Raw genomic sequence first — 23477 nt, 5'->3', positions numbered from 1 at the left:
ACCAGTCAGCATCTCTCTATACAGCTTGCTGACGTGGCGACCAGTCAGCATTTTTTTTGTGGACAATTGGCCCAAAATATCACGACTCAGTTAAATCTTTATCTATTCGACTGGCGAGTCATTAGTGGTGGCCAGTACAGTCATAGTTTCATCTGGTCAGTTTGCCCTTATCATCACAAGCTCTTCTCCAGCACTGACCAATTCTTGTCTCCCATGGAAAACAAGCCTGTCCGTCTACACAGCCTCCAACAATAGTGTTACAATGATACAGGTAGATTTCCTCGCTTTGGGCGGACAACTTGGTTCAGGACATTTGTAACAGCCAACAGAGACATCGTTGAAGCTTTACAGCAGCTCTCTTGTAGTGAAGATCTTGCTGAAGAAACATTTTCAACATTAGCTAGATTTGTATGTGCTCTGTATTGTCAAAACGCAAACACCTGAATGAAATTCCTGAACTCAGGTGGTATCTCTTTAGCAAGCACATGACTGAAAGTGAAAGGCTCCCTCCAACAACTGGTACCTTGAGACAGCACATTCTCAGAGTTCAGATGCAGGCATTGGTATGGGTTCAAGCTCATGCTGCCAAACAAGTCTTCTTGGACCCAGTGAGATACGGGTATTATAGGAATGCTCAGCGTAGACCAGTCACCAGAGATGTTCTTCCAGCTCACAAGACTATTCTAGAGATGGTTTGGTGTCAGTGCATAACAGACTGTTCAAGTCATCGGTGTACATGCAAATCAAAGGACTTACCATGTACTGAGCTGTGTCAATGCAGTAATGTGAAAATGACGAGTCTCAAGTTGAGGAAACAATTCCTGATGATAACTTTGATGAACTGCTGTAAATAGGTATTACGATGACTGTTTCTGAATGATGTCTCATTTAGGGACATTGTGGATACATAATTTCAAAATTAGTGACAACTTTGCGATTGAAGATATGATGACATGTCTGAAATGGAAATCAGGATGATATTGATGACTTGCTGTATTATTATGTGTATTATGTTTCTAAACATTGCAACATCTGAGGATAGACATTAACCTATAAATACTGACACTGTGGACATTCATGTTCTGATCTTCAACCTGTTGCACTACTGATCAACAAGTTAGTAATTTAACTGGTTATCTTAGTATTCATAATATTCTTGTTTAATACAGAGATAAATAAGCCTTACAATATACAAGTATATTTGTGTTCAGTGTATGGATATAATACAATGGACTATCATCCCAATCTTTACGTAGAACAGCTTTATATATCCTGTGTACCCGGGCACATCACAGCACGGTGTCATGAATGAGCTGCGGTCTTAAGTAGACAGAAGATACATGTGTCTACTTTGATTCCTCCTGACCTGTCGGCGGCTTTTGATACTGTTAATCAAATGCAGCTAGTGAACACCCTTGCAGTTGATATGAAGATGGATGGGACTGCTCTTCAGTTCTTTCAGTCGTACGTCAATGGAAGGCAACAGGTTGTCAATATCGAGGGAGAGCAATCCGTTCCGTTGGTATAAATATTAGTGCGACTACCTCAGCAGGTTGAGAAATGTTAAAAGCTTATCAAGATTTTGTTACAGAAAACAGTCAATTTCTCCACTTTTCACCATGCACCGATAAAAGTGCTACGATTTCTTTAAAATTTGCCTTCTTACGGAAAGAGTGAACGAATAACATACAGACTAATGTCCTAACAACAAAATGTATTTAAATTTGATTCATATGCAAATGCATAGCTTAATACGCTCAACATTAAAATGACCCGCAATAAATGTCAAAAGTTGATTTTCTTCTATGACGTCAAACGTCAACAGAGTGATCATGCACGTACAAAGATAAGGGGGCATAACTCCGCTGTGCTTAATGCTAGGTCAATGTAACCCGGATCGCTTGGAGAGGAGGATTTGTTGTGGATGCGGACCCTATGTGTTTCTTATGTTTTGTTCCCGGTGAACGAAACTATTCCAATTCAAAGTTCCCTAGTATGAGCGGATACGTTATGGAAGTTTCACAGTTTGTAAGAAAAGATGACACTGTACTACGTACATGAGAAGGCACGTAATAGCGATTTGGATGGTCCTATCCAATATATGATTTGTTTATTAGCTTCCCAAATTCTCCTGTTAGATAGTTTATATATCATTATTAACAGAATACTAGCTACATCTTCACATGTAATTAAATTACTGAAAATAATGCAACATCTTAGATGACGTCATGGCTTGTTTGATGTATTTTGCGAGGTCGGAAAAAGCCGACATGGTTTGCTGATAAATATAAAGCGCACATTTCGATTACTTGCATGAAAGATCTCGGATTCTATGTCAGAATTTAACGCTTTTTGAGATAAAAAAAAATAATAATAAACAGTTTTTACCATTTAAACAAATTCCTTAACATGTCAACGATTACATGGTGTCGTGCAATGAGCAACACGCGCACCTGTTTAGCGTCAACTTTACCTAAATGTAACATAGTATTTCACAACACCCGACTATTCTTATATGATATCTATGATTATGATAGTCTATATGATTATGTAGCTATATCTGTTCATAACTAACCATTGAAAGATGCAAAAAATAATAGGTTTTTGTATGGAACTCTTAGAATATGGATGTGTGATTTGTCCAAATTAACATCGGACATCGATTATATATTTTATATATTATATATTTGAAGTAAATTTGTATATGAATATCCTTAGAGTTTGATATACTGTCATCACAATTGTTTTAATCGAATATGAATGGATTATATTATGTAAAACCGTGATAGTGAATCATCAAAAAAAGTTTCTGACAAACGCGCATAAACAATTTCAATGAACAAGACAATTCCTCTAAATATGTGCATAGATACACTTCATAAAACTGTATAAACAATTTCTATTAATGTTATCACTTTTACTTATAAGGTCGAACTAAATGGCTGTACATTATATAAAAATGAACATTAGTTTCGATGTATTATTGAATATTGTACATGATAAGAACTAAAGTACACGTTGCAGTCATGGCTTCCTATGATCTTCTAACACTTGTGTAAAAGGTCTAAATATGGTGTACTTCTCCAAATGTGTACATGTGAATTTCCTATATAAATATTATTCAAACAATCCAAAACGTTCAAATAATAACAACGTATGTAATGCATATATATCCAGCTATGCAATGATGCTGAACAAGGGTAAATGTAGATACTGAAATTAGTTTCATGAAAACAATACTTGAATGATACGCAAATATATATATATACATTATATAAATCATGGTTCCACCGACCTTCACCTCAAAATAATTGCCTAGTATGTGCTACAATGTTGACATCACTACCACTGACCGATTTCTTACAAAATGGCGGCTGTGTTAGGAAGGGTAAACAGCATTTTGCGAGCACTTTTCCTTTGATACGACGATCGTTTGCAGATAACTATGAGATGTAAGCAATCTGAATGATTCTGACTATTTGTGTATTGTTATATAAATCTGCCGTTCTCATTCCGCGTGGTTTTGCGTCTACCATGACGTCACGCTGCTCGGAAACTTTGACATTTTTTTTGAATTTCAAATCAGTGAATTGTATCTACTTTTAATCTCCTATATCTTCCTACGATACGCTCCCCATGCATATACCAAACGAATATATCGAAGCAACGAATAGACGGCTGGATATCAGAAACATTCAGAAAATGTTAAAGCGTAAAATAAACTGACGGGCAAAAGTTAGTATAACGTTTTTAAATCGATTTGTAGAAATTAGGCGTGTCTAAATTCTACTGAAATATCAAAAGCAACAATTGTCCGAAATCTGGGAATATTGCAGAATGCACGTGATTTCAGTAGATGTAACCACGTGATCCCTAGCACGAGGAAAAGGTAAAACATGTAATCGTTGAAAATGTCTAGCATGCACGTGCAATAGTCGGGTATAAATGGGGTCGATACACGCTGGCATATCACAGCTACTGCAAGCACATTCGAAAATGCCGAAGCTAACACAAGATCAGTGAGAGCGAGCCATTGGAATGCGAGATATGGGAGCTTCCCAAACTCACATTGCCAGAACCTTCAACTGTACCCCAGCAACAATCTCTAGGCTGTTCACACGTTACAGAAATACGGGTAGCACTCAAGACAGGCCAAGAAGCGGACGGCCACGGGTCACTACACCCCTGGAAGACCGCTACATCCGGACTATCCACCTCAGGAACAGGTTCGTCACAGCGACATGATACCGTGTACCTTAAAACCTCCTCACCCCACTCCTCACACAGAACAGCTTTATAACCACATCAAAGGTGTGCCTCATCCCACCCTCAATACAAAACAGCTTTATAACCACATGATGCTGTGTACCTTACCCCACCCACAATACAGAACAGCTTTATAGCCACATGATGCTGTGTACCTCACCCCACCCCCCAATACAGAACAGCTTTATAGCCACATGATACTGTGTACCTCACCCAACATTCAATACAGAACATATTTATAGCCACATGATACTTTGTACCTCACTCCTCCTCACCCCACCCCTCACACAGGACAGCTTTATAGGTACACGATACTCTGTACGTCACCCCACCGTCAATACAGAACAGCTTTATAACCACATGATACTGTGTACCTCACACAGGACAGATTTATTGGTATATGATACTGTGTACCTCAAAATCTCCTCACCCCACTCCTCACACAGAACAGCTTTATAACCACATGATAGGAGTACCTCATCCCACCCTCAATACAAAACAGCTTTATAACCACATGATACTGTGCACCCAACCCCACCCTCAATACAGAACAGCTTTATAGCCTCATGATACTGTGTACCTCAACCCATCCCAATACAGAACAGCTACATAACCACATGATACTGTGTACCTCACGACACCCCCAGTACAGAACAGCTTTATAGCCACATGATACTTTGTAAGTCACACTTCCTCACTCCACCCCTCATACAGAACAGCTTCATACCCACATCATATGTGTACCTAACCCCCATCCTCAATGCAGAACAGCTACATAACCACATGATACTGTGTACCACACCCCACCCTCAATACAGAACACCTTTATAACCACATGATACTATGTGCCTCACCAAACACTCAATACAGAACAGCTTTATAACCACATGATACTGTGTACCTCACCCCACCTTCAATGCAGAACACCTCTACAACCACATGATACTATGTGCCTCACCAAACACTCAATACAGAACAGCTTTCTAACCGTATGATTTTGTGTGTCTCGCCCCACCCCAATACAGAACAACTATATAGCCCCATGATATTTTGTACCTTACCCCACCCCCAATACAGAACACTTTTATAGCCACACATAATTCAAGGAATGACACGTCTTCAAATTGTAGTCAATATGTTTGTGTACTCTATTGATGTATTAATATCCTGAAGATTGTAAAACAATAGTTTTATGATTACCATTAGCAATGTGTGAGTACTTTGTGAAACTTGTGAACTGCTGATGATGCAAAACAGTTTTTTCTCTGGATAGTAAAGAATGATCTGTGGTATGTTTTCTCATCTTGTAAATTCAGTGAGGTCTGTCACTAGTTACCTGCCCTTCTCTCGAAAAGATTGTGAACACCATAAACACGTATTGTCCTGAATGTGTGTTTACACAAGGCACACATATAGTTTGTGTATACATGTAACTGCCGGGCGCTGGTCAAACTATTGCACTAGTCTGGTGGTTAAGAAAACGTTAAGGTGGGCAGGGAAGGTGTTATCTCTCTCACTGTTAACGCCCAGAGATATACGCATACAAGGAAACAATTAAAAGAAAAACGTTTTGAAATGCTCGTTTGAGTTTTGATTACAGCCAATATAGTTTCAGAATATTATCTGTCAACCAAATTACTGGAGACAGTGCTAGTACACGATGCTGGTGTTGCGGTTCAGTTAGGTATAGCCTCAATGACGTATCAATGACTTGGTATTGGCTGTTGCTTAACACCTCCAGGCTTCGACCTGAAAATAGTGGAGTCTGGACCAAACAATCCAGTGATCAAAAGCATGAGCTTCGATCTCCGCAAATAGGTTAATGATGATATGTGTCAACTAAGTCAGCGGGCCTCACATTCCAATCACGTCAGTTGCCCCGAACGATATAGATGGGTTACTGAATATCATTTCTAACCCGGATCTTCATTCCTAACGCTTTTGTCGTAAGTAATGGTGCCTTGATCAGACAATCCTGTGATTGATATCAGGGGCGCTGTCGAGGGCATCACATACATATATGCTGTTGCATAATGATTGTTACTATTTTTCTTGTCATTGTGTGGTGTGTGCACCACGCATCAGGGTGTCATGGAATGTAAGAAAACGTACGTCACAACACGTGACGTCAGTTACACCTGGTGATAAATCATTGCGACATTTGATGTTTTTTTTCTACTTTTGTATCTGTATTTCCCTTACACTGGGCATATTGTACAGACACCGATCAGTTTTACCCCATATGGAATCTATACAACCAGATAACTAAGACACAGAACGCAACATAACCTTTCTTTGCCCCATGTGATTCGGGGAAAAATGCCCACATTATTTCGAAGGCATAGCTAATATTTTGTTTACTGAGGAGTTTGTACTAGAAATTCCCTAGACTCGTATTACGCAAAGATACACGGTTCTGACATCAAAGTTACATGTCTTAAAACTGCAGCAGTAATGAGTGTAGGTGTTGGTAAACATTGCTACAGAGATATATCTGAGCGAATATCTCAAGTAACACTTAGACTTCAGCAGACAAATCCACACTACTTTCGTTATTCCGTCCACTGGTGTTTGCACCTGTCTAGCAAATGTAACACACGGAGTCAGCTATGCCTTAGATCTCGCAGCTTATTGTCAATGTCACCAACATCTGCAATACATGACTAAGCAGCACAGTACATGTTGACTGTTGTAAATCAGGCAGATTACATTCCAGGCTTGGCGGTTTGGGGGAAGGGGGCGGGTATGGCCGATCATTAGCGTGGCGGGTTGCAATAGAGCGCCAAACTCGGTGCTGCTCCTCACATGACACGTCACAATGACGTCATAACTCGCACCTTAGTGCGACCAGTGTCGCTGGTCTGGGCATTTCCAGGCTGGCAGTGAGCTGTGTCTGTTGTGTGAGGACGGTAGCGGGGTAAGTTTGTTATCACTGTATTTTCAACCATTAGTTAAACAGATGCAGCTATGAACAGAGCTGAGTGGACAATACTACTGTAGGATACAGGCAGCAGGTACCTGCATGTTAAAATGTGGCTGGATACCATGGTTAATGTAATAAATTAACAAAACAAGTAGAATCTACTGCATGAACGTATGACACGTATGAAGGGATAAGTGTTTGGGACTGGCTGTAGGGGACGAAGGAGGATAGTTTTTGACCCTTGAATATATTGTCAAGGGAAAATCTGTACTTCTCAGGCAAAAGCCAGGGCTAAGTCAGAGAATGTCGGTCTGCCATGTCTGTTGGAACCCTGGATTGTGTGTTCGTGTGCATGGTAGTTTCCTGAGTAGAAAATGCTTTGAAACTTGTGGGGTCGTGGGGACATCGTTTGACACCAATAAACATCTGCCACCGTTAAATTTCTCCAGTTTGCTGTATTCATAAACATTTAAAAAATAATAAATCTAACTTGATAGACTGTTGATAGACTTTAGAAATAAAATATGCTCACAAGGCTACATTTACATTGACTAAACAAGACAAAAAATAATTTCCGTGTACATGTTTTACATTGGACGGCATCAGATTTACAAACACGACAGTGAGCTTGTAGTGTTAACTCGTCGGGTTTTCGAGAAAGTTATTTTTTTCAGTCGTAACACCTTCAGTCTGGAGATGTCGAAGTCCACACAGTGCAATGTAGAAAACTCCTGTTGTCTGTAATCCTGTAATAATTACGAAATCAGGGACTCGTAAAGAGCAGGAGTCCCCAGCTGTGTTGAATTCCACTTTCGCCTGCTACCAACAAACGTTCAAAGGTTACAAAGGAACCCCCTGTTTTAGTTATTTCCCGATATGGATGTCCTGGGTATGTTGTGTGTATCAATATTTGCTTTGATATCTAGGGGCAAGATATTAAACGGTATATACCATAGTAGAGTCAGTTTGACCTCCGTCGCTCTGTTTTCTCTGTCACTGTTCGTAGTAAACAATAAAAAAAACGTCCTGGCAAAAGCATGTGAACTATGTGAACCTGTTGTATGTAAAACAATACGCCAGTATTCTGACAAGTGCATAATCACTAAGCCTCCGAGTTGACGGATCCCATTCTAGTCAGCCCTAGATCAGTAGTGTCAGTAGATATAAGATTCGTTGCCAGGGGAGACTGCCGTACGGGAGACTGGATCTCATACATATAAACATATTACAGTTGATTGGAAGTTTGTTTTGTTATTTACAGGTCCAGTCACAGAGAAGAGGGCAGACAGCCAAGGTAGCGTACAGCATCGTATATAAGTTATGATGTCAGTTCAGGTGAATTTGTTAGAATAAATAACACAACAATACCACCATACATAATAATACCACTGCAAGTCAACATATGTTTATGCTTCCACGTTGTTGTATTAAGTTGTTTCCTGGGCAATATACAATTCCTGTGTTGAAGTCGATATAACTTGATATATTCTGTGTTGAAGTGTGTTCTAAATGACATATTCTGCGTTGAAGTGTGTTCTACATGACATATTCTGTGTTGAAGTGTGTTCTAGATGATATATTCCGTGATGAAGATGGTTCTTCATGACATATTCTGTGTTGAAGTGTGTTCTACATGACATTTTCTGTGTTACAGCCTGGAGGAAGGCAGAGGCAGTGAGACCTGGACCAACATTGAAGTCTGATGTACCTGGTAGGTGGGAGGGTATTGTGAAGCAGATATAAGCACGTCGATAGTCTGACTGTGTATGGCCCTGACTTCGCGTAGACGGGAGGTCGAATGGGCCCGGTTCGACCAGTTGGCTGGTCATGCCAAGCCCTGTGCATGGAGAATATATATCATTGCACAAATTTTATTTGGATTTTTACTTTCGGTCTTGGCCTATTTGTTCATTGAGCTTTTCTGATTTTAAAATGCATTTTTGAACTTTTGAACTTTTGCCTAGAAGATTGTGACAGTGATTATAAAATATGCACCAATTGCTCAGGCGACCATTCGTCCTTTTCTAAACAGTGTCCTATTCGGAAGGAAGAAATGGAGATCAATAAAATAAAATTCACTCAAAATATCTCTTTTTCTGAGGCCAAAAAACTGGTAAAGAGATCTGATCTTCCAGATAGTTATGCTACAGTAGCAAAAACATCATCGGGTTCAAGCTCTAAGACAACATCAACCACAGGCTGCCAAACTATCTTGACGTGGGTAAATTGCGATTCTCCACAGCTTTTATACCCTGCTATATCATCACAGACTGAGGAATCACTTCCTAGTATTTCAAGGTCTTCTGATCACAAATCATCATCTCAGTCACACTCAAAGTCTCAATCGACAGCTGACAGTCAACAAACGGTGAAAAGTAAACCGAAACCAAAGTGGCAGAGCTCCTAAAGGGTCACAGAACAAAATTCAGTTGTTTAATAAATACGGGTCTCTTGAAGACATGGACGTTTCTGAAAACGTTCATTCCAGGGCACATAGCTTGTCGCCCTCCAAAAGAGTTCGGGGTAGATCCCCAATAAATCCCCCCAAAAGATAGTTTATTCCAATAATATTGTACAGTGGACTAATTTACATGAATTACAGCTATTAGTCGAAGATTTTACACCTTCAGCGATATGTCTCCAAGAGACATTTAAAACAAACAGATACATTTGATCTTCGTCATTTTAATGCATATCATTGTTTTTCACCTGTGGGTGATAAAGCCATTGGCGGGTCATCCGTTCTAGTCAGACAAAACGTTATTCAAAGCCCTGTTTCACTTAATACTAATATGCAGGCTGTTGCAGTGAGAATTACTTGACATGTAGCGTTTACGCTATGCTCACTCTATATTTCACGTTCGTATATCTTCGACGTTTGCGAAAACTGATCTTCAAGCTCTATATGACCAACTCTCGAAGCCCTGTATTATAATGGGAGATTTACATGGACACAACCCACTCTGGGGTAGTGTAACTACAAACACGAAAGGCAAATTGTTTGAGGACTTTTGTTCTGACAATGATTTATGTATTCATAATGATGGTTCCAACACATATTTACACCCTGGTACAGGGACCTATTCTGCTCTTGACTTGACATTGACAAATTCAGAACTACTAAATGAATTCGCATGGTCAGTCCACGATGACCTCTGTGGAAGTGACCATTTTCCTACTGTATTAAAAGCTCTAACACCATCTGATGTTCCTCCATCATCACGACGAAATTTTAAAAGGCTAACTGGGCTTTATATGAAACACAGTGTGCTGAATAACTTAAACCTGAACGTTTTCTTGACGTTCCATTCAATGCTTTTCTGATGAACTGAATTCCATAGCTGATGAGTGTATACCAAAGTCCTCTGCAGTTCCACACATAAGAAAACCATGGTTCAACAATGAGTGCAAACAAGCTAGGAGGGCAAGGAAAAAAGCATAACATTATTTCCGTCGCCATCCTATGGTGCATAATTTAAATAAATTTAAAATTTTCAATGCTAAAGCACGGCGTACTTTTAAACAGAACAAATGCCAAACTTGGCAAAATTATGTATCCAAAATAAATTCTCCTACACCCATGTCCAAGGTATGGAACTTGGTCCAGAAAATTAAAGGTAAAGGTACTAAATCTAGTGTCCATCATCTTAAACATGGAGATCAATTACTTACTGATAAATCAGATATTGCGAATAAACTGGGCGAAACTCTTGCTAAACATTCTTCCTCTTCTAATTATGTACCTAAATTTCAGCAATATCAAAAACAACAAGAAAAGAAAACTTTTAATTTCAATTGTGATAATGGGGAAGATTATAATGAAACGTTTTCTATTCATGAACTCCACACTGCTCTTGATCAAGCTCATGACACTGCTACTGGAGCTGATAACATACTTTATCAACTACTGAAACACTTACCAGAATCCTGTTTAGAGACGCTCTTATCAATTTTTGATGACATTTGGACTTCCGGGAAATTTCCTTCTTCATGGCTGGATGCTATAGTAGTACCAATACCTAAACCTGGACGTGATCATACGGATCCGTCCAAATATCGTCCGATTTCATTAACTAGCTGTGTTTGCAAAACCATGGAACGCATGACAAATAATCGACTTGTTTGGTACTTGGAAACACATAACCTTATCACACATATACAATGTGGTTTCCGGAAAAACAGAAGTACTGTCGACCACTTAGTGCGTTTAGAATCATTTGTGAAAAACGCGCTGATTAATAAACAACATGCTGTGTCTATCTTTTTTGGATCTTGAGAAGGCATATGACACAACCTGGAAGTATGGCATTCTGGGAGATATACATTATTTCGGTTTGCAAGGTCGTTTGCCTGAATTCATAGGCAAATTTTTAAATAACAGACAATTTCAAGTCCGGGTGGGTTCTACCCTGTCTGATCATTACAATCAGGATCAGAGTGTTCCACAAGGCAGTATTTTGTCAGTCACACTTTTTAGTATTAAGATAAACAGTCTATCAAAAGTTCTAAATGATTCAATTGATGGATCGTTATTTGTGGATGATTTTAATATTTCTTGTCGTGGTAAAAATATGCATACTATTGAACGGTAACTACAGTTGTGTTTAAACAAGATTAATAAATGGTGTCTTGAAAACGGCTTTAAATTTTCTAAATAAAAAACTAACTGTATACATTTTTGTCGTAAATATAAACCACATAAAGACCCTGAACTATCTCTAGATGGCACACCAATTAATGAGTGAGTGAGTGAGTTAATATTTAACGTCACATCGGCAATATCTCAGCCATATCGTGACGAGAACGTTTAATACTGAAGTGAAATATATGGATACTATAAAAACCTGTCAACGAGGGACAGTAAAACAACTAGAATATCACAAATATGATTAAAACTAGTGTGGAAAGTTAAAACTTATATCACTATTCGGACAATACAATATAAAATCAGGCTATAGATTGCCAACAACTGAAGGTAGATCACCATACTAGGGACCATGGGGACTTACAGTACCTTTGCTACCTGCATGGACCCTAGTTGGATTTACATCATCCCCCCAGCTGTTAGCAATTTAGTCATATCTAGCCACAAATTAAAAATACACATATACTACGACTAAAAACAGTGGAAGTCTAAACGTACAGGAAATGTTTTGGGACTTACGTACCCTCTCAGGAGGACAATAATTTTACGGTACTTCAACCCCCTTTGAGGGTACAGCCACTAACAATTCTAGTTACCAATCTAAACTACCATGAATTAAAATACAGCTATCTACAGAACATAATAATCAAAATTCAAAGATGAAATCAATTTCTTTTAAAAATCCAAGAATTAAATGAGAACTTACGGTGTTAAAAAGATCCTTAATTGTTTTTACATTGAAATATTTATCCCTTATGATGGAGAATTCAACACAGTCAAGCAAGATATGCTTGACCGTGGTTCCCTCATCACAAGGGATGCAAAACGGAGGATCCTCACCTTTCAATAGGTATGAATGAGTATATCTAGTATGGCCAATACGACATCGACGCATGATTACCTCTTCAAATCTGGACTGACAACCCAAGTAGGAATAACCAATATACGGCTTTATTTCATGTAATGTATTTATACCTACTTGGGTGTCCCAATTCTTCTGCATTAGATCACGGATGTAAGTTCTAATGCTAGATTTATAATCGCTGTATGGAATAAGAAGTGGTGTCACAGATTTGTTGAGTGCTGCCTTGGTAGCAAGATCGGCCATTGCGTTACCGGAAATGCCTACATGGCTGGGTAACCAACAGAAGACGATGTCGTATTGTCCAGTGGCAAGAGCATTATACAATTCAATAATTTCTATTAAAAGTGGATGTTTGCAAGAAATATTTTTAATAGCCTGAAGGCAAGAAAGAGAATCGGAATAGACTATATATCGTTTACGTTTCGGGTGTCTTTGAATATATTTGAGAGCTGTTAATATGGCGTTTGCTTCTGCTGTAAAAATAGAACTATTATCTGGTAATCTAGAAGACATTGTTCTGGATCCAATGACAGTGGCACAAGCCACTGCGCCACCGTCCTTGGAACCATCTGTAAATAAGGGTTTGTAATTGCTATATTTAGTTTTTAATTGATGATATTCTTGTTTATATTGTAAGTCGTTTGTTTCTGATTTTTTAAATGATGTCAATGTTAGGTCAACTTCTGGCCTAACCAACTGCCAAGGAGGAGAAGAAAGAAGACGGGAAGGCGATATACTTTCCAGCTCAATACCGGCAGAAGAAATAAATGGTTTAATTCTGTGCCCAAGAGGTGGAACAAGAGAAGATTTCTTGTTGTATAAATCCTCATGAAGGGGATTGAACACACAGTTATAGGCAGGGTTAGATTTATTAGAATATAATTTAGTAATGTATTGTAAAGACAATTTTATACGACGTTGAGTAAGAGATGGTTCATCGGCCTCAACGTAGAGAGTATCAATAGGTGAAGTTCTGAAAGACCCCAGACAAAGTCTTAAGCCTTGATGGTGGACAGAATCAAGAAGTTTAAGGTTGCTGTTGCAGGCTCCACCATATACGATGGAGCCATAATCGAGTTTCGAACGTACGAGTGATCGATACAGGTTTAAGAGGGTTGCTTGATCCCCTCCCCACTTTGAGTTGGAAACAACTTTCAACAAGTCAAGAGCCTTCAGGCATTTAGTTTTAAGGGACTTGATATGAGGCAGAAATGTTAAATGGGAGTCAAAGATTAAGCCCAAGAACTTGGCCTCCTTTACAACTTTGATGGGAGTGCCATCTAGAGATAGTTCAGGGTCCTTATGTGGTTTATATTTTCTACAAAAATGTATACAGTTAGTTTTCGATTTAGAAAATTTAAAGCCGTTTTCAAGACACCATTTATTTATTTTGTTTAAGCACAACTGCAGTTGCCGTTCAATAGTATGCATATTTTTACCACGACAAGAAATATTAAAATCATCCACAAAAAGTGATCCATCAATTGAATCGTTTAAAACCTTGGATAAACTGTTGATCTTAATACTAAATAATGTGACAGACAAAATGCTGCCTTGTGGAACGCCCTGATCCTGATTATAATTATCAGACAGGGTTGAACCTACTCGGACTTGAAATTGCCTGTCTTTTAAAAACTCTGATATAAAAAGAGGCAGACGGCCTCTCAACCCAAAGTCATGTAAATCCTTCAAAATACCATGCTTCCAAGTCGTATCATAAGCTTTTTCGAGATCAAAGAAAATCGATACTGCATGTTGTTTATTGACCATAGCATTTTTCACGAAGGATTCTAAACGTACCAAATGATCAATGGTACTTCGATTTTTTCTGAAGCCACATTGAATATTTGTGATCAGGTTATTGGTTTCAAGATACCAAGTTAGTCTATTATTCACCATACGTTCCATGGTTTTACAGACACAGCTAGTTAGAGATATCGGTCTATAATTCGATGGATCTGTATGATCCCTGCCAGGTTTTGGGATTGGGACTACAATGGCATTACGCCAAGAAGGAGGAAATTCCCCCGACGTCCATATTTGATCAAATATATCTAAAAGAGTCATCAAGCATGGTTCAGGTAAGTGTTTCAGAAGCTGGTAATGGATATTATCATCACCAGTTGCAGTGTCATGAGCTTGCTCAAGAGCAGTATGTAGCTCATGTAATGAAAACACTTCATTGTAGTCTTCACCGTTATTTGATTCGAAATTAAGTTTTGTCTTTTCCTGTTGTTTCTGATATCTCTGAAACTGAGGAACATGATTTGTCGATGATGAATTCTTGGCAAGCGTTTCGCCGATTTTATTTGCAATGTTAGACGTATCAGTAATTAAATTATCACCATCTTTGAGATGGTGCACGGCAGATTTGGAACCTTTGCCTTTAATTCTTTGAACCATATTCCATACCTTGGATATTGGTGTGCGTGAAGTAAGTTTGGAGACATAATTTCTCCAAGATTGTCGTTTGGTTTGCTTGAAGGTACGACGCGTCTTCGCATTAAGTATCTTAAATTTATTTAAATTGTGGACAGTTGGATGACGGCGAAAATAATGTTCTGCCTTTTTCCTCGCTTTTCTGGCCTGTCTACAGTCTGCATTGAACCATGGCTTTCGTACATGTGGAGTCGTAGAGGACTTTGGCATACACTCATCAGCTATTCTATTTAAAATGTCAGCAAAAGTCTGAATGGGATCAGTTATATCAGTGAAATATTCAGGTCGCAGTTTTGATTCACACACAGTTTGATATAAAGACCAGTTAGCCTTCGAAAAGTTCCATCTTGTAAACGATGGAGAATCAGATGGAGTAATTTCTGAGAGGATAGTTGGGAAGTGGTCACTTCCACAAAGGTCATTATGAACAGTCCAATCAAATACATTGAGGAGGTTAGAATCTGCAAGAGACAGATCTAGAGAGGAATAAGTGCCAGTTGCAGGATGCAGATATGTGTTTGAATCATCATTAAATATACACAGATCATTATTTGAAATGAAATCTTCCAGTATTTTGCCTTTAGTATTAGTGTTAGTACTGCCCCAGAGTGGGTTGTGACCGTTTAGGTCACCCATAATAACACATGGCTTCGGGAGTTGGTCATAGAGTGATTGGAGATCAGTCTGCTGAAGTGTTAAAGAAGGTGGAATATACAGAGAGCATAATGTAAATGCTACTCCCAGAGTCAGTCGCACTGCAACAGCTTGGAGATTAGTTTTAAGTGTAATAGGGCTGTGAATAACATCCCGTCGTATAAGGATAGTAGAACCTCCAGTAGCCCTATCACCTGGAGGGGCAAAATAGTGATACGCTTCAAACTGACGTAAATTGAAATTATCTGTCTGTTTAAGATATGTTTCTTGCAGACAGAATGCCGATGGTGTTAAATCCTGGACCAATAGCTGTAATTCATTATAATTGGTTCTGAGACCTCTACAATTCCACTGCACGATATTACTAAAATGACCTATCTTTTAGGTGGTTTAATAGGGGATCTGCCCCTCACTTTCTTCGAGGGCGACAAGCTATGTGCCCTGAGATTGATGTTTTCAGACACATCCATATCCTCCAGTGAACCATATTTATTAAATATCTGTATTTGATTTTCTGAACCCTTAGAGGTTCTGCCACCTTTTTTCACGTTCTCCGTCCTTGGTTTGGCTGTATTTTTTGCTACTGACTTTGAAACTGTTCCTGAACGAGTCTTCTGAGTGGACTGTGACACCAATTGCACTTCATCCTGAACTTTAGCTAACATCTGACTGTTTACACATGCCTCTGAAGTCTGAGTAGACTGTTCTGGTATAAGAAGTTGAGGGGTATCGTTTGTAACCCATGTCAAATCTGTTTGACATTCAGTGGAACAACGGGATACTGGTAAATTTACTTTTGGCAAGCTTTCAGAGGGTGTCCTGACGACTGATGCATAGGAATCATTTCGAACTGTAGATTCAACAAGTTTTTTAGCATCAGCGAAGCTAATGTTTTGAGTAATTTTGATTTTGTTTATTTCCATTTTTTTTTCCAAATTGTACAGTCTTTAGAAAAGGATGAGTGATTACCTGAACAGTTTGTACATTTTTAACGGTACTTTCACAATCCTCAGTTACGTGTGAAGTCTCGCTACAGTGAGCACACGTTATTGGCTGTGTGCATGTGTTGACACGGTGACCATATTTTTGGCATCTGAAACACCGCAAGGGATTTGGGATGTCAACATTGACTGAAATATTACAATAACCAACCTTGAGAGATTTAGGAAGAACTGGCGAAGAGAATGAAAAGAGGTAAGTGTTTGTTGGAATGATGTCCTTATTTCTGCGGGTGGTAAATCTCTTTACATATGTGACACCCTGATCTTTCATTTCGGAAGCGATGTCCAGTTCTGACATTTCCGCCAACAAACGATCTCTATCCCTTATAATACCTTTGCTGGTGTTCAGTGTTCTGTGCGCCTTAACTGAAACGTTGATACCAGCTAAACTTTCGGTATTCAACAGGTTGGTGACTTGTTGCTTCCTACTGCATTCGATCAACAAAGATCCTGAACGCAAGCGTTTTATGTTCTTCACTTCACCTGCGATGCCATATATACCCTTCGATATTACAAAAGGGTTGAGCTTCAGTGGTGTCTCATCTACGGTGTCGAGAACTAGGAAACGTGGCCAGTTGTCTGTTACTTTGGACGGTGTTTGTTCATTATCGTTGTCGAGCTGACGTTTGGTTTTTTTGGTGGGAGTTTGGTAGTCCATATTGAGTTTGTTTTGATTCATCATCCAGGCTCCCCACCCACCACGGAGTATCACAAGGACAATGCTAATTGCAAGTGGGTTTCCAACTTGCAGCACCAAGGATACCTGAATGATATACTCAAGCAGAATAATCGAAAAGTAATTATTCCACAAGATTGGCCCATGAGCCACCGCCTTCTGGGCATACAACTCTAGGCAAATTATGAAAGTTTATCCGTTCATTCAAAATTCAAAGGTAACATTTAACCAAGACTTTTGACATTTTTTTTTTTTTTTTTTTTTTTTTTACCTGTCATCAAATATGTGCAAAACAATGTATACACACAGGGCTTGGCATGACCAGCCGATTGGTCGAACCGGGCCCATTCGACCACCCGTCTAGGTGAAGTCAGGGCCAAAGTGGTGTGTTAGGCAATAGGAACACGGTTCCAGGCCCCTATTGCCCTCAACCACCAGGATCCCTTCCTCCACCGACACAGGGCCGCAACCCACGGCAAACGGGTTGGTGGACCAAATATACCCCTGGGTCCACAACGGGGATGTTGGCGAGCTCTTGGCGTTACCCAGCACCCACCACGAGGAGGTGGCTCGCCACGGGTGCCACACACCAATTAAAGTTGTGAAGGGAGCTAAGTTCTTGGATCTCATTTTTAACTCACACGTAACGTTTTTACCACATATTAAGTCGCTTAAAACTAAATGCCTGAAAGCACTTGACTTGTTGAAAGTGGTTTGAAATTCTAAATGGGGAGGCGATTAAGGTACCCTTCTCCGTCTATATCGATCTCTCGTACGTTCTAAACTTAATTATGGCTCCATCGTCTATGGTGGAGCCTGCAAAAGCAACTTGAGGCTATTGGATTCAGTCCATCATCAGGGTCTAAGACTTTGTCTTGGCTCCTTCAGAAATTCACCTGTTGACAGCCTGTATGTCGAGGCTGATGAACCGTCTATTGAGCAGCGACGTATAAAATTAGTTTTACAGTATGTAACAAAACTATGTTCAAATGAGTCAAACCCTGCATATAACTGTGTTTTCAATCCTCTGTATGAGGATTTATACAATAAGAAATCTTCTCTTGTTCCGCCTCTTGGTTAAGAATAAAACCACTTATTTCTGCTGCCAGCATTGAGCTGGAAAAAATAGCTCCTTCCCGTCTTCTTTCTTCTCCTCCTTGGCAGTTAGTTAGGCCACAAGTTGACCATTAGGCCACAAGTTGACCATTAGGCCACAAGTTGACATTAACGACATTAAAAAAGAAAACAGAAACGAATGAATTAGAGTATAAACAAGAATATAATCAATTGAAACATAAATATAGCAATTATGAATCCTTATTTACAGATGGGTCCAAGGACGGTGGTGCTGTAGATTACCAGATAACAGTTCTATTTTTACAGCAGAAGCTAATGCCATATTAACAGCTCTTAAATATATTCAAAGACACCCGAAACGTACACAATATGCAATTTATTCCGACTTTCTTACCTTCAGGCTATTAAAAATATTTCTTGTAAACATCCACTTTTAATTGAAATTATTGAACTGTGTAGTAATCTTGCCACTGGCCAATACGACATCGTCTTTTGTTGGTTTCCCAGCCACGTAGGCATTTCCGGTAACGCAATGGCCGATCTTGCTGCCAAGGCAGCACTCAACAAATCTGTGACACCACTTCTTATTCCATACTCTGATTATAAAGCTAGCATTACAACTTACATCCGTGATCTGATGCAGAAGAAGTGGGACACCCAAGTAAGTATAAATAAATTACATGAAATAAAACCGTATATTGGTTACACCTACTTGGGTTGTCAGTCCAGATCTGAAGAGGTTATACTACGACGATGTCGTATTGGCCATACTAGATATACTCATGCGCACCTTTCCAAAGGTGAGGATCCTCCGTTTTGTATCCCTTGTGTTGAGAGAGTCACGGTCAAGCATATCCTGCTTGACTGTGTTGAATTCTCCATCACAAGGGATACATTTTTCACTGTCAAAAGTATCAAGGACCTTTTTACTACTGTTAGTTGTCATTTAATCATTGTTTTTTTAAAAAAAATTGATTTTCTGGTGGAATTGGAATATTATGTTGTGTAAATAGATGTATTTTAATGATTGGTAGTTTGAATTGTTGGTGGCTGTACCCTCAAAGGGGGTTGAAGTATTGTAAAATTATTGTCCTCCTGAGTGTGTACGTAAGTCCCACAAACATTCACAGTAAATTTAAGTCTACCAGGATTTTAATCGTAGTATTCATGTGATTTTAATTTCGGCTAACTTTTCGTACAATCGTCAGCAGCTGAAGGGATGGTGTAAATCCAACTAGGGTCCGTGTAGGTAGCAAAGGTACTGTAAGTCCCCATGGTTCCTAGTGTGGTGATCTACCTTATGTTGTTGTCGATCTATAGTCTGTTTTTATATTGTATTGTCTAAAGAGTGATATTAGTTTTAACTTTCCATGCTAGTTTTAATTGAAATTGTGATATTCTAGTTGTATTACTGTCCTTCGTTTACGGGTTTTTATAATGTATATCTGTCCTTTTTCATTGTTGAATGTTCTCGTCACGATATTGCTGAGATATTGCCGATGTGACGTTAAATATTAACTCACTCACTGGGACTGTGTATTCATGGTGTCAGGTTGTCAGATCTGTCAGAAACCTTTGTCCTTCCTAAACACAACACCCGTGTCATCTACTGGAGAACTGCAGGGATTTTAAAGTTACCCCTTTATAGAAATTGATTTTATGCATTCTCCTCATTGATATATATATATATATGTTATATATTTGTAATCTAACATCATCGATGATAAATGCAATTAAGAAACAACGCAATCAATGTAATGTAATATAATGTAATGAATCTGGTGTTTATTCTAACCCTCATGTTTGCCTCCACAGCCACGAGCAAGGACACACGGAAGTCACTGACTCCCTCAAGACCTGATACACGAGGTGGGTGGAGACAATGTCACGTGTGTTGTAGTGGGGAGACAACTCTCCACATACTCACACGACTGTGATAGAACTGCCAGTTAACATTGTAGTGATGTAAGTATCTAACGTGTTAAAGTATGAACTAGTTCTTGTCAATCCCTGACAGTATGTCGTCAGCCATGCTACATGTATGGATTATGTATCAAGAGCTTTGTATCATCAGTGTAAGATGTGAGCAATGTAGCTGTAAGATAAAGATGTCCTACCTGTATGCAGAGTTTACTTTGTGTTACAGCAACACCGACTCCCGCAAGTAGAGACGCCCGGGCTGTCACCGACCTCCGTGATGCCTGCTTCGAGGGGAAACTGGTAGAGGTGAAGGGGATCCTGGACACAGGTCGTACTGACGTCAACAGTAGAGTTGGAGGCAGGATGACGCCGGTGATGTGGGCAGCACGTGGGGGACACAGAGATGTGGTGGAGCTGCTTGTGAGTCGAGGTGCTGATGTGTCACTGGTGGACGTGTACAGTAACAACATCCTTCACGTGGCCTGTGTGGGAGGAGACAGGGAGACGGTGGAGTTTGTCCTGCCTCTGGACGGGGTGGACGTCAACGCCAGGAATAGCGACGGGCAGACAGCCACCGACGTGGCAAGAGACTGGGGACATCGTCAACTGTCCGATCTCCTAGTGTCACGTGGTATACAGTGTTGTGTTATGTAGTGTTGATGTAGACAATGATGGGGGCCATGTCGCTACTGACGCTGACGTGGTGTATGCCGTTCACGTCGTCGCGTTGTTTATAGTTCAGTATTTCGGTGAGAATATTTGTTGTGTTTGAGGAGAAATAAAACGTTTTGAGAACATTTTCAGACATTTTGTTGTTTATGGAACTTTACAGAATCAGGTAAGGATATTGTTGACTGTGAATATTGATGATATGTCGTTGGTATATGAACCCTGCATCTCCTAAAGTAGTTCTGTTTTAATAATGTGTCATAATTTCCTCATTAATCGTGAAACAGAAAAAAACTAAATGTTTGTTTACATCTCGCTGCACTCTGTGACCTCAGACAGAGCCGAAGTTCGCAAGCTGGCTCGACACCAAATGTACACGAAAACGTCACACTGCTGATGACGTCACGGTATTGTGGTCAAAGCACCCAGCTGCTGTCTGTGCCTAGTGTTACATTGCTGCACACTGCTGGCTTAGTGCCAGGTTACTGTAGCACCTGTACAGAGCAACACAGTCACCCGCAGTTCCTTGTTGTATGGTCAAGGGGGGCGGTAGGGTATCCTAGTGGTTACATCACGCTGAAGGCCTGGGTTCGATTCCCATGGATACGATGTGTGATGCCTATCAACGATGTTGAAGGCCGTGGTACTGTTGGGATATCAATAAGGCCCGTGCAAAACTAAACTCACTTTGCGTTTCCTAAAGTCTGAAAACAACATGACATCAAAGGTCTGAAGGAATGAGTCTCACATGCAAAACGTGAACCTAAATACTGAAATAACTGATAAGGCAGCATTTATCCAACAACTTAAATCCGTTAAAAACAATATTTTCGGGTTTGTTTTCGGTAAAACTTATATTTTTAAATAAACTCTTTCTGGAATTTTCTCTGATGCACATTCTTTTAAGGTCTGAAACGTTGTGTGAGAATTGTATGTGCGTGGTGCTGGCTTGCTTGTTTGTTCTTTAACATCGCACACAGCAATATTTCAGCTATACGTTGGTGGAATGTAAATAATTGTGTCTGGACCAGGCAATGTAGTGACTGACATCATCAACATCGTTTTGTGCAATTGATACCCGTGAAGGTCCGGGGTAGAATTGGTCTTCAGCAACCCATGCTTGCCATAAAAGACGACTGCTTGTCGTAAGAGGCGACTAACGGGATCGGGAGGTCAGGCTCGCTGACTTGGTTGACACATGTCATCGGTTCCCAATTGCAACATTGTATTCTTTGTGTTTTCTACAAGTGTTATTTCCAAATGTTTACATGGACTAAAGATGCATTGAAAGTCTACTTCGTCTCTGACGTCATTAGTATTTACGTGAGATAAGCGCATGTGTGTTGTCTTTCTGCATTCTGGCTGCATGTCTGAGAGCGTCTGACCGTTGTTTTTTTGTTTTTGTTTTTTTTTTTCTTTTTCTTTTTTTTTTACTTTTGTTTTTTACGTTGTTAGCCTGGACAGTTGAGAGTAGACCAGGCGCATAGGAAGCCAATTTGACTCTTGTAAGCTCGCTAGGTTGCAAAGCTTTATATTTAGATAGTATTATGACCTTACCCAACGTTTTTTAGCAGCAACCGGGCCCAGGTTTTTCTTTTTGTAATGGTAGCTGTTCCCCTGTAGACACTTATTTACGAGAAACGTTTTTTTTAGACCCTGTAGATCCGCAATCTTAATTGCACTTTTTTCGACTGACATTTTGGTGTAAAGTGAAATTCATGGGTACGGTTGTACTGCCAACAGAGCATACTTGAAGGTAAAGGACTTCCAAAGCTTTATGCACAATGAATGACAGTACAGATTCCTAATACAACACAACTGGAATACAAATCTAACATACTGGGTCACACATCTAAAATGTAAACTCACTAAAGTCTTGGCATTCGTGGACTTCACCTGTAGACGCATGAGCGTAAATCCAACGTAGCAGTCCCCCGTACACCACACCATCCATCGCTTATATACCTATCACACAGTTCCACACACACTAAGATCATTTATATCACACTGCGACCTTTCAGAAAACTGTGGAATAAATCCCATAGTCTTACCACGGAACCTAGCATCAAGAAAGGGCAGGTAACTCTAATCATATTTCCTCAACTTACTCTTAACAGGTGTAATTCCGTAGCCTAAGTTCCAGATGAGAGTTCCTATCCACATTAATACCAACGGTACATCGAGCTTGCGACCTCACTGCGACAGGTGTATGGCTCTTGGTCGCATTCACTCAAACACACTCGCACTGATATCGTCGTTTGATCTTGTGAAGCTCAGCATACTCGCCGACACGATCTCCCTCACTAGCACTCGCTCGATCTCAGTCGCAGGGGGTTTTGCGA

The 23477-nt window shown here is 39.7% G+C and overlaps 1 protein-coding gene across 1 annotated transcript in view; it reads left to right on the top strand.

Annotated features, from left to right (window-relative positions):
* The first annotated feature begins 8065 nt into the window (after positions 1–8065).
* Positions 8066–23477, top strand: part of LOC137282130 (putative ankyrin repeat protein RF_0381) — a 47012-nt gene continuing 31600 nt past the window's right edge. The window contains exons 1-5 of the mRNA XM_067813856.1: positions 8066–8078; positions 8451–8483; positions 8844–8900; positions 20362–20415; positions 20693–21048. Of these exons, the coding sequence (XP_067669957.1) occupies positions 8066–8078; positions 8451–8483; positions 8844–8900; positions 20362–20415; positions 20693–21048 (513 nt within the window). The remainder of the gene's footprint in view (positions 8079–8450; positions 8484–8843; positions 8901–20361; positions 20416–20692; positions 21049–23477) is intronic.

Source organism: Haliotis asinina, chromosome 4, assembly GCF_037392515.1.
Source record: "Haliotis asinina isolate JCU_RB_2024 chromosome 4, JCU_Hal_asi_v2, whole genome shotgun sequence".
Taxonomy (NCBI): domain Eukaryota; kingdom Metazoa; phylum Mollusca; class Gastropoda; order Lepetellida; family Haliotidae; genus Haliotis; species Haliotis asinina.
The sequence above is the reverse complement of the archived record's forward strand: the minus strand, read 5'-3'. Positions and strand labels throughout refer to the sequence as shown.